General features: G+C 60.6%; 1 protein-coding gene across 2 annotated transcripts; it reads right to left on the reverse strand.

The window, feature by feature from the left end:
* Positions 1 to 1,990: 1,990 nt before the first annotated feature.
* B3GNT7 (UDP-GlcNAc:betaGal beta-1,3-N-acetylglucosaminyltransferase 7) lies at positions 1,991 to 8,412 on the reverse strand. Of its 2 annotated transcripts, none has more exons than XM_070489423.1 (2): positions 8,285 to 8,412; positions 1,991 to 4,398 (listed from the first exon to the last, which is right to left on the reverse strand). In XM_070489423.1, exon 2 carries the CDS (start codon positions 4,194 to 4,196, stop codon positions 3,204 to 3,206), a length of 993 nt encoding a protein of 330 aa, XP_070345524.1. In that variant the 5' UTR covers positions 4,197 to 4,398; positions 8,285 to 8,412; the 3' UTR covers positions 1,991 to 3,203. The 2 variants fall into 2 exon arrangements, with proteins under 2 accessions (XP_070345524.1, XP_044607449.1); XM_044751514.2 differs by lacking the exon at positions 8,285 to 8,412 and adding an exon at positions 6,298 to 6,812.
* Between the last annotated feature and the right edge of the window lie 3,005 nt (positions 8,413 to 11,417).

Below are 11,417 nucleotides of genomic sequence, written 5' to 3' on the forward strand. Positions count from 1 at the left end.
ATGGCTCCTCAATGCCTGCGGAAAGCACCCTAGGTCTTAGCAAGGCATGCCTTTCTTACCAGCACACCCTCACGCCAGCTCTCCTGTTTCCGTCACTGTCCACACAGGGCAGCTGGCTGCTTCTCTGGAGGCCCGGCTTTTTTGCACTTCTGGGCTGTTGTGTGTGTCCCAAGCCTGGACAGTCCCTCCCACCTCTTTCCACCACGGGCAAATACCCACTCCTCCTTCAGGATGCAGGTGCACTGTCAGGCCCAGGCTGATGCCCTCTCCCCACCCTGTGCTGGGGGTCCTGTTACACTGGCCCCCCTCAGGTGGGCTCCCTCTCCCTTCTTCCCTTCCTTCTGCTGTGCTAATGCTGGTGCCCCACTCCTCTCCCAGCCCACTTGGCCAGCCCAGACCTGGGCACCTGTGGTCTGAAAGGAGGTTGGGAGCAAAGAGGAAGCTCCACATAGAGCTCCCGGTCCACGGGGCCCAGCTGGAGACGCCAGAGCCCAGAGGTAGGGGTGCACATCCAAGGCCCCTGTGCCTTGCTGCTTGCCCCTCTGCTCTCAGGATCATGTCTGAACATCCTCCTGTAACCCAGAAGGCTGCCTGCCTCCCAGCCCAGCCCAGCCCAGCCCCAGCCTCTCTGCTTCAGCATGCACCCACCTCCCCACCCTCCAGCCCTTTGCACAAGCCCTTCCCTTGGCCTGCCCGTTCATCCTTCGGGTGGCTGCTCAACACAGCGCTGCCCCTGGACCCTCTGGACCCCCACCTGGGCCTGGGCCTTCCATCTCCCAGTCTCCTCAGTGTCCCTCCACTGCTCTTGCCCTTGCTGGACTGAGCTCTGAGTGGACGGAGGCTGTAATGCCCTACTCTGTTTTCTGCAGCCCCTGGCTTCTGAGGGTGAGTGACAAACAGGGCTGGCTGGTGGCCTGCACAGTCACGAGGCCCTGCCTCAGAAGGGCCCTGTGCTTGGTTTAACTGCTGTGGCAATCTTGAAATTCTCTTTTTTATTATTTTTTAATTAATTAATTAATTATTTTTTAATTAATTAATTTTAATCAATTAATTAATTTTTTGAGGAAGATTAGCCCTGAGCTAACTACTGCCAGTCCTCCTCTTTTTGCTGAGGAAGACTGGCCCTGAGCTCACATCCATGCCCATCTTCCTCTACTTTATATGTGGGACGCCTACCACAGCACGGCTTTTTGCCAAGCGGTGCCGTGTCAGCACCCAGGATCTGAACCAGCGAACCCCGGGCCGCTGAGAAGCAGAACGTGTGAACTTAACCACTGCGCCCCGAGGCCGGCCCCTTGAAATTCTTAATTAATTTTTTAAGTGTCCCCTTTTTTCCCTCTCTGAGGGCTTGGATGTCCATTTCTTCTTGCGCCTCCCTTCTATGCTCTTAAGATGCTACGTTAGATTCAGACCCAGCCATTGCTATCTCACACCTGCAGGAGGGGCCGAGTGCAGACATTAATAAGTGAATGACTCTCTGGGGGCAGCTGATCTACTATGCGATGCCCTGAGCTGGACTTAGGCAGGGAGCTGCTGGCTTGCTCACTGTGGCCCCTCGTACCCTTCTCCTGGGGGTAGCTGCCCCCCCACTCTCCACCCCCTGGAGGTAAGCAGCTCAGTTCAAGGTTCTGGGCACATTGTGGTCCCCTCGATCCCCAACCCTGGACCCCCCTGAGCCACTATCTTAATGCTTCTTGTCAACTTTATCAAGGCTTCCAGGTTGACTGGCCCAGCCAACCCCACCCACCGGAACCTCAGCCTTGGCATCAACTCTGGCCTTGCTCTCCACAGGAATGCATTGGCCCACACTTGGGGGGGGGGCCTGTTAGCTCCGAGGTCTCTCTCACACCCCCACGTCACTGCCCCCTCCAGGAGCATCTTTCTTGACTCTGGCCCCTGTACACCCACTAGCTGAGAGCAAGGAACAAGCTGTGTCTTCAGAAATCTCTGGCAACCCTGGTTCCAGACAGACCCTCTGATGGAAATGGCAACAGGAAGTTTCACACCAGAAAAACACCAGTCCCCTTTTATTGAGAAAATAGAAGTGATTCCTCAGTCTTTACCCAGGTGACTCCACCCTGAGATACCAGGTGGCATCCTTCTGCACCCACCCCCGAGGACCCCGGAACCTGGGTGGGGTGGCCCTCGAGGGTCACTCCATCCCTTCGCAGGAGCAAAGGCTAGTCTGCTCAGGCCTGGAGAAGGAGGCGCGCAGGGGGGCGGGGCTGTGACGGGCATGGGGGGCCCGGGGTGGGGGTGGGGGGTTGTGGTAAAAGGGGCCGAGGGAGGCGGTGTCTCACTGGGATGAGGGAAGGGAAGGGAAGAACACCACCATCTCCTGAGGCCTGGCGCCTTCCACCTCCAAATTCTTCATAAATAAAACTTCACAGTAAGAGAGGAATGTCCACTTCCAGGGCCAAACCGGCTGGTTTCCGGCCAGGGAGCCAGGCCTTGGTGGGGCTGCAAGAGGGCCCTGGGCTTGGGCTGGTCGGGCAGCACCGGGACTGCGGGGGCTGGAGCGCTGCTCTCTGCCCTGCGTCGGGGGTGGGCTGGGGCTGCAGCCCATCCAGAGGTTGAGGATGGCTGAGGTAGTCAGAGAGGCCGGTCCTGCTTCCAGACAGGGGCCTGGAGGGAGCATTCTAGGACGCAGCCAGGAGCGAGGGCACCTGGCAGCAGACGGAGCAGCCGACTCCAGGCAGGTCTGGGGGTATGCTGAGGGCCTTCTGCGGCTCCATCCCCAGGAGACCCAGGGGTGTGGACTGTGGGGGAATGTGGACCATGGGGGACCTGTGAGCCTGCACAGGCTTCAGCTTCTTTTGAAAGGGCCACGCTTGGGCCTGTGGGGAGACTGAGGCAATTCACGGGAGAAGAATCTTCAAGAGGGCAGCCACAGACCCATCCAGGGCCAGGCCGAGCCCAGGTACCTGAGCACAGGGTTCCTTCGGAGGCCACCAGGACCTCCCACCAGGTCAGAGGGAGCCAGGCAACGGACCCAGGTTAGGAGGGCTGCCAGGGGCCAGCAGCCTCGCTCCCCAGATGACCTTCTCCAGTCCGGGCAGTTCCAAACATTCCTGGGCCTCAGCTCCACTTTCTGGAAAGCGTACGCAGAGGGAGGGCCCCCTCCAGCTACCTGCACCCCACCACACCCAGAAGCACATAAGGCCCAAACCCTCCACCTCCCTGCAGGGGACCAGAGGCCAGGGTCAGAGCACCTGGAGCTTGCGGGAGCAGGTGAGGTTGCCGTGCACCAGCCTCCACATGGCCAGCAGCTCGGGGGGCAGCAGCTTGTGCACAACGAGCATGGAGCGGAAGAAGCAGGGCTCCTTGTTCATGCGGCTATTGCGGTTCCGCGAGATGCCGAAAGTCTTAAAGCCCTCGTGGGCGGTGGGCTGCACGCCCAGCACCTCCAGGCACATGCCCAGGAAGACGTCGTCGATGGGGTAGAGCTCCAGGGTGTCACAGGCGTGGTGCAGGCGGTGGGCCAGGCTGCCGGCCATGAGGAAGCCACCTCCGCCTGCATAGGGCGGGTAGCTGGGCTTGCTGTACAGGACACCCGGGATGTAGTATTTGTTATCTTTCCTGCGGATGGGCCGAGCGTGCTTCAGGACATCGCCCACAAAGAGGTCTTCCTGTGGCCGCCAGTAAGCCAGAAATTCGAGCAGATTCGTGGGGTTGACGAAGACGTCATCGTCACCTTTGAAGATGAAGCGGACGTTGGGGCAGTAAATGTCAAACCACTTGAGGAAGTGGATCTCCTTGAGGGTCAAGTTGAAGAAGCTGTCCAGAAAGTCCCACTGCAGGATGTCCCCGTAGAGACGGTCCTCGTAGGCCAGCAGCTGCTGGTAATGGACCCGCTCCTCCTGCTTGGCCGCTGTGCCCAGAAGGAAGAGCGTGCGCACGGCGCCGCGGCCCCTGCCCGCCGACTCCTGCTCCCGGCCCCAGGTCTGGCGGATGGCCTCGCGACGGTCGTGCTGTGTGATGACCGACTTCACCACCACCAGCAAGTAGACGTCGCCGCTGCACTTCTCCGGATGGTTCAGCAACATGGGGAAGTACCGGCAGTGCCGATAGAGCAGAAACTGCCGGAAGTGTGGCTCCAGGCTCTGGAACCAGGGCTGGTGGGTCAGGTTGACGTTGGCTGAGCAGTTAGTGGTGGTCACGTCCCAGGCCTGGGGCCCCCGGGAGACGGTGGGCATGGGGGTGACCACATCCTTCAGGTTCTTCCAGAAGCTGTTGGGGTTCACCAGGTGTCCGCTTGGTTTCTGGGCCTTTTGTGGCTCGAAGGTGGGTGGCGGGGACTCTTGCAGAAACTGGCTGGGAGTCAGACTGCGCTGGAATACTGTTATGGCCACAAGCAAGGCCAGGGAAAGGCACACAGTCTTGTAGACGGTTCTCTTCCTGGGGGGTGAGGAGAGGACAGTACAGACAAAGGATGAGTGCCCTGTGACTCTCCCAGCAGCCCCTATCCTGCAATCCCAGATGGGCAAGTGGACCCTGGGCACGGACTCAAGTCCTGGGCCCCCTGAGCCATCAGAGGAAGGTCCCCCTTTCTCTCCCACCCTGACCGCCCTCCTCCAGCACCAGGGGAGCCATGCAGCACAGAACTGAAGCACAGGCACTGTGGAGTCTGGCTGCCGGGGTTCAAATCCTGGCCCTGCCACTGACGAGCTGAGTGACTGTGAGTGGGTCTCCTTTAACCTCTCCAAACCGTGATTTCTTCTTCCCCGAAATGAGGGTAGCAACATGGCACTGGAGCGCTATCTAAAGTGCCTGGCGGGCCGGGGGTATGCGGTCAGGATGCCGGGATTCCTTCGCTCAGGGGAGGCAGTGACCTCTGGCAGAGACCTCTGCCCTGTGCCTCGCCCCTGCAAGGCACCCCACTTGCCTTCACGTGCCTGTGCAAACCCAGTGAACCACTGGGAGGGGTAGAGACGGCGTGTGCTCTGCAGCCCGGGGGCGCAATGATGTGTGGGGGACATGGGGGCACAGGCTCTAACTTGGGACCTCCAAATGCCTTTCCTTTCCCCCCTCCACCTCGTCCATCTGACCTAAAAAAAAGAACAGCCTTCACAGCTGACAGAGGCCTGAAAATGGAGTGGGCATCTCCTGGCATGTCCGCTGGCCCCTAACCTCCTACTCTGGGCCCCACTCCCTTAACATCCCCTAGGAGAGATGAAGTCCTCCAGCTCTGCTGCCCTGGGAGGGGGACATATTCAGACCTCCACTCTCCAGGTAACCCCCACCGCACCCCTATCTGAAGGTGAACCAGGCCACCTGCCCTGGCCTCTCCTGAGGACACATAGGGGCTGAGGGCTCCAGAGAAAGGGCAGGTCAGAAAAGTGTGGCCTTACGGAGCCAGGCCAACAGGGAAATGACCCTAACCACCAATGGGCAGGTGCAGGGGGATGGGAGAGACCGGGACGCCATCGAGCAGCCTCGGGTGGCCTCAGGACTGGCTGGTTGAAGGTCCAGGCACCTAGGGCCATCAAAGGCTGAGCCCGATTCAGCGACATTCTTCCACGGGGTCCCACAGCTTCCTGTGTACAGGGTTGGGAGACTGGGACTCCTCAGGTGCCGGAGTGGGGGGTGTGACCCAAGACCCGAGCCTAGCGGGGAGAGCAGAGTGCTCGGTCAGCTTCTCCTGCCCTGGGTGTTTCAGTGAAGCTCGCACACCCCAGTTTGGGAGGCCCCACTGGCGTTAGCCCGGGGAGCGTCACCCCAGCAGAGGGGGATGCGGCGAGGCCCCTGCGCCCCAGACCCTGTTCACCTGCACAGCCCCACTCCATTTGTAGGAAGAATGCTCCGCAGGGGAGCAGAGGAAGGGAGGAGAGGGGAGAGGCAGGCGGGCCGAGGCCGAGCTCCCGGGGAAGCGGGAGAGCCGGTCGGGGGATGGGGGTAGACGGAGGTCGCCTCGGACGCGGGAGGCCCTCGGAATGGGGGACGGGACCCAGCTGCCGGAGAGACCTTGAGTCCCCAACTCCCGGAGTCCAGGAGTGGAATCTGGGTGCCTCGGGGCCCGCGCGGAGGGCTGAGCGCACCGGCCCCGTGGTCCCCGGCCGCCGACCGGCCGGTCCAGGCGCCGCGCAGCGCTGGGCATCTCCGGCCCCGCCGCGCGAGCCCGTCTGTCCGCGGGAAACTGAGGCCAGCCCCCGGGCACCCAGCGCAGCACCTCTCATCCCCGAGAGCCGCCCGGCGTCCCGCTGTGCGCCCCCCGGCCTCCGAGGGAGGGGGAGCCCGGGGTCCCCGCGCCCCTAGCCCAGGGCCCCCAGCGCGACGGCCCAGCCGGCCCCCACTCACCACGGAGACATGGCGGCCCGGGCCGGTGGCGGCGGAGCGGAGCGCGCGGGTCGCAGCTCTGAGCGCCGCGGCTCCGGACGGCGGCGGGCAGGCGGGGACCGGGGCGGGGACCCGGGCGGGGGGCGGGCGGGGGAGGAGGTCGGGCCGCGCCCCCGCCGTGACTTTCCTCTTCCCGGAGGCCGGAGGAGGGGCCTGGAGGGGCGGCGGCGGCCCAGGTGCGTTAACCCCTTCGGCGCCCCCGGCCCTCCATCCCCTCGGCCGCGCGCCCGGCCCTGCGCACCGCGGCCGGGAGGGAGTTGCCCATTGCTCGGAGGCGGAACCCGAAGTCCCCGAGCGCGTGCAGCCGCCCAAGGTCACCTGGCCCGAGCCGGAGTGGCCGAGCCGGGACTTCGGAGCCCACGAGGGTCACCCCCACCCCCGGGGACGCAGTTTTCCCCGCGGAGGTTCCCTTGGAGTCGCCCGTCGTTTCTGGATGGCTCCCGGACACCACCCACCTCCATCCTCCCCGGATGCCCCGAGGCCCCGCCATTTCCCTAGGACCCCGATGAGACTTTTCCTCGGTGGGGGAGGCAGAGGCAGACGGGTTCCCTTTTCCCCTCCACTTCCTTCTGCCCTCTCCCCTTTGCCCCTCCCCAGGCAGGCCCCCCCCCCATCTAGCTGTTGGGGTCCCTCGGGTCAGCTTCCTAGAGCCGGGTCTGCAGGGAAGAGGGACTGGGCTGGGAGAGCCAAACCCACAGGCGAGGAGGCCGGGAGGAGACTGGGCAGCCTATGCCGGGGCCCCAGCTCTGGAAGTTTTCTCTGTGCCTCCCCCGCCTGGGCCCCGCCCCCCCCATCTCTGGGGTCCCTCCTGCCCCTGAGAGCTCCCACCAAGGGAAGGCCTGTCTGCCCAGCCTAACTTCCTTTCTTTTCATCCATCAATAAGTATTTCACTCAAAACCTTTTTTGTCGCCAAACCTTTATTAATATGCTTGTGTGTGCCAGACCCAGCTACTCTTAGGGATGAGTGTAGACTTCGAACACAGAGGGGCATTCTTGGCCCAGTGGGGTCTGGGGTGATGGGTGTTCCCACCCAGATGACTTCCAGAATCCTCTAACAGGTAAACACCTCTGCTGGCGCTGCTGGCGCCCAGATGTCTGTTCTGGTTTTGTTCCCTGTTGAGGTCCCACCGCTGAGCATGCAGTAGGACCTCAGAATGCCCCTAGAATTGAAATGGAAACATTTCACGGTCCAATAAATAACAGGTAACATTCATCAATTGGTTACAAATATGCCAAGCACGATTCTAGGCCCTGTGCTCGAATGACTCACTTCATCCCAGAGGCACATACTATTATTCCTACGTCACAAAGGAGGAAATGGAGGTGCGGAGAGGAGAAAGCCCAGTGGGCCAGGTCCTGTAGTTAATAAGCAAACCCAGGAGGCCTGCCTGGCTCCGGAGGTGGGCTCTGAGCCCTTCTCCCAGAGACAGCAAGGAGAGGGAGCTGCTTTCCTGCCAGGAGGCCCCTAGGCGCTGTCCGAGACAGGTGGTAGGAGGACTAAGGAGGCTGTTCTTGCCAAGCTGGGCCCCAGGCCCCTGAGGCTGGGGTGAGGAGTCCTTTCAGCCCTTTCCTTAAGGCTCAACAGCCCCTTGAGGGGGAGGAAAAACCCAGGGTGCAAATATGTTGCAAGCTCCAATCAAGGAATGTGGAGGGCCTTCAGGCAAGAGTTCCAGAGGAGAACCCTGGGGCCAGTGCTCTGTGTGATGGCCCTTCCCAAGGACCAGAGCAGGAGGAAGGTCTGACCTACAGCCCAAAAGGCCCCTTGGCCTGGCTGCCTGCCACCGAGGGCCACCCACAGCTCCACTGGCCACCCATCCCCCAGCACACCAGGCTCTTCACTCCATTGCGCAGGCTTCTGGGTTCTTCTGCTTTTGCCCTGCAAATGTGGCCCTGGGGGAGGGCCAGCATCTGCCTGGCTGAGAACAGGCCACTCGGCCTCAGCACTGACCTCTCACCCGGAATCTGTGCGCCTCTTCAGGTGCCTGGTGAGGGAGTACACAGCTTCTCCCTGGGAAGGGGTTTTGAGCCCAGGTTTGGGGACTATAGGGATGGGGTTGGGTAAGGGCCCTGCACTTCCTGGCTGTCACTAGGGGCAGGTGGATTATCCCCCTGAGAACTCAATTTCCTGCCAGTGTGGGGTTATGGGCCATGAGGCATGAGAAACATGCAGATCAGTGTCTCCTACGCGGTGGCATTGTGATAGGCTGGCTGCTGTTACAGTATCATTATTATTAATATTTGACCCAACCCACAAGGCTTCAGAGAGAGCTCAGTGAGGTGGTAATGGGGGAGCCGCCCAAGGCCAACAGAGTGTTTGTGGTAGAATCTGGTCCACCGAGAGGAACAGTTTGTCATCAAGGATTCATTTGCTCTGTGCCCAGGTAGAACTCAGACTGGGGACATGGATGACAGATACTCAGTCCCTGACAGTGGGGTGGGCTGGGGTGGGGGGTGTGGGAGCCGGGCCAGGCCCGGGTCAGCTTTCACTATCAGCCTCACAGGCTCCCTGGGCCCATCCCTATCAGGAAGCACTCGGGCTCACCCAGGCTGGCCCGCTCCACCTCTCTAGGCCCCTGCGGGCAGAGCCCCGGCAGATTCCTGAGGCTTGTCTCAAGCCACAGATGGGGTGGTTGAGCGGGGGCCCAGAGGAGAGGCAGGTCCGCCTGCAGGTGGAATCTGCCCCCTGCCCGGAAAGCAGATGGAAGCTGCAGACCCCAAGACCCTGTGGGGGGCGGAGGTGTCTGTCCGCAGCCCTGGAGGGAGGCTGGGGAATGGGAGGAGCTGGTTGAGTAGAGGCTGGAGTCCCAAGCAGTGGTGGAGGGGGTCAGGTGTCCCTGTCACAGGGTCAGTCTCTGCTCCCCTCAGGTTGACGCTCTGCCCTGGAAGAGGGGGTTTTCAGTGAGCCCGGACTGGGAGAACCCCAGGAAGCTCCCCTCCTCCCCTCTCCCTTTCCCCATATCACTCCTCTCTCCCTTTCCCCTTAACACTGTGACCGTCCTCCCCTTCTCTCCCTCTCCCTGCCTCCTCCCCGTCTCCATTCCCACTTGGTATTTACATCAGCCCCCATCAACCTTCCAGAATCTGTTGCCATCCAGACCCTGCTGAAGTCTATGCTCCAGGAGCAGCCATGGCCAGCACTTCAAGTGTGGCCATCTATACCTGCACCAGACGGTCTGTTAATTAGCGCTGGAGTGTCAGAAGTCATCGCTTTTCAGTGAAAAGAGTGTCGCTGAAGATGTGTGCTTGGCAAGCAATACCACACAGGCATCTCCGCCGGTGCCTAAAGGAGGCCCGCACCCCAGCAGAGCGGAGCCCTGGGTCCATACCTGCCTCTAATCGGCCCTGGGCGTCCCCACGCAATGATCTGACTGGAAGGTTGGCCAGTCCTTGGTCAACATGCCCTTGAATTGACCCAGAGAGAGCTTTCCTGCGAAGGATGGAGAATGGGGCTCCCCGGGGCACCTGGGCAGTGGTGGGAGGTCTTTTTTTGTGCTTCTTTGGAAGAGATGCTGTAAGTGGGGTAGCATTGATTTCATGGTAACATGCCAGCTGGCGAGGAGGTATGGGGTGAGCCTACTGTCCTCACCTACCTCTGGGCCTCGGAGGCCACCATATCCACGGCAGAGAACCTGACCTGCCCTGTCGGGCACCCTGGGAGGGGCTGCCCAGTCAAGGGAGCAGCTGTGCAAACTGGCAGTGGAGGAGCCCCTACAGGCAGACTCTGCCCCCCCAGTTCCAGGGGAAGACATTTCCTGGGGGTGGGCCCTCCCTTTAATAGGTGAGAGGAAAAGAAGGAGGCCAAGAAGGAGAGAGCAGAGAGGCGGCGGGAACGGGGAAGGGAGGGGAAGTTCAGGAGGGCAGAGGGGACAGGGTTTCCAAAGCGTGGGTGGTCTGGTTCGGAGTCTGGGGTGTTCCCTTGCCCAGGTTAAGACTGGACCAGGGAGAAGCCCTGATTGCAAGGGGTTTGGAGAAGACGGGAGGAAGTTAAAAGCGGCTCCTTGCAGGGTCCCCATACGAGCAACATAATGGACAACATCCTGTTTCTGGGATCTGAGATCCCCTTCTCTGGCTAAATCCTAACTGAGCCAAGACCAACCCAACAACCAAGAAAGTATCATTGCCATAACCAGTGAAGATGTTTTACAATCATAATTCCAGATCCTGCCTGCAGAGAAGCTGAAGGAACCTGGGAGATTGTATTTTTCCAGTTTCTCAGATGATTCTGATGTCCAGGCAGGTTTGGGACCCACTGGCGTTGGCCCTCCATTTCCAGCTCTCTTGGTCAGCTTGAGCAAGGGCCAGCAGAGGGACACTTCCTCCTGTGAGCCGAGGAGAGGGAAGACAGAAGGGAGAGGCAGGTATGGGGGAAACTTGGGCAGAGAGGGGGAGAGTAGAGGAATTCACTTTTCCTAGCTAACAGGTGGCAGTTGAGGAAGCAGAGGTGGGTTTAGGAGCTTGAGAAGAGGGAGAAAGTGTGGCCACAGCCTCTGCGTGGGATCTGAGAAAGCCTGGGGGGCAGGAGGGACAGCCAGGAGTCTTAAGGGCCAGGCAAAGGTGTTCCTGTGCACCCTGGAGACCTAAGCCTGTGGCTGAGGCAAGGACTGTCTATGGCTCCTCTGGCTGCAAGTGACAGAAACCCACCTCAGAGTAGCTCAAGCAAAAGGAATTTATTTGCTCGTATGACAGGAAACCCCTCTCTCTTGTTCTCTTCCTACGAGCCACCCCCCACACAGTCGCCCATCTCTTGACTCTCTCCTCATCCGTCCCCAGGTTTCTACCATGAAGAGCAGGAGGCCGGCCTGAGCACCTCCTATCTGGAGGACCCCAGAGGAAAGAGGGTTTTTTTCCCTCCCAACCTCCATATATAAAATTCCAGGGAAGGACTCTCATTGGTCTCCCTTTAGTCAGGGGCCCAAACCTGGGCCAGTGATCATGTTTAAGGGGACTGGGGTGCCAGCCTGCGTTGTGTGTCCCCTGCCGTGGTTGAAGCAGGGCCCTGGGGTTAGCAGTTCCACAGGAACGACCCGGAGGGGCAGATGCCTCAAAGGAAGCTGCTCTTATCCAGAAAGCAGGGGAAGAGA

This window comes from Equus asinus, chromosome 19 (genome assembly GCF_041296235.1).
Source record: "Equus asinus isolate D_3611 breed Donkey chromosome 19, EquAss-T2T_v2, whole genome shotgun sequence".
NCBI lineage: Eukaryota > Metazoa > Chordata > Mammalia > Perissodactyla > Equidae > Equus > Equus asinus.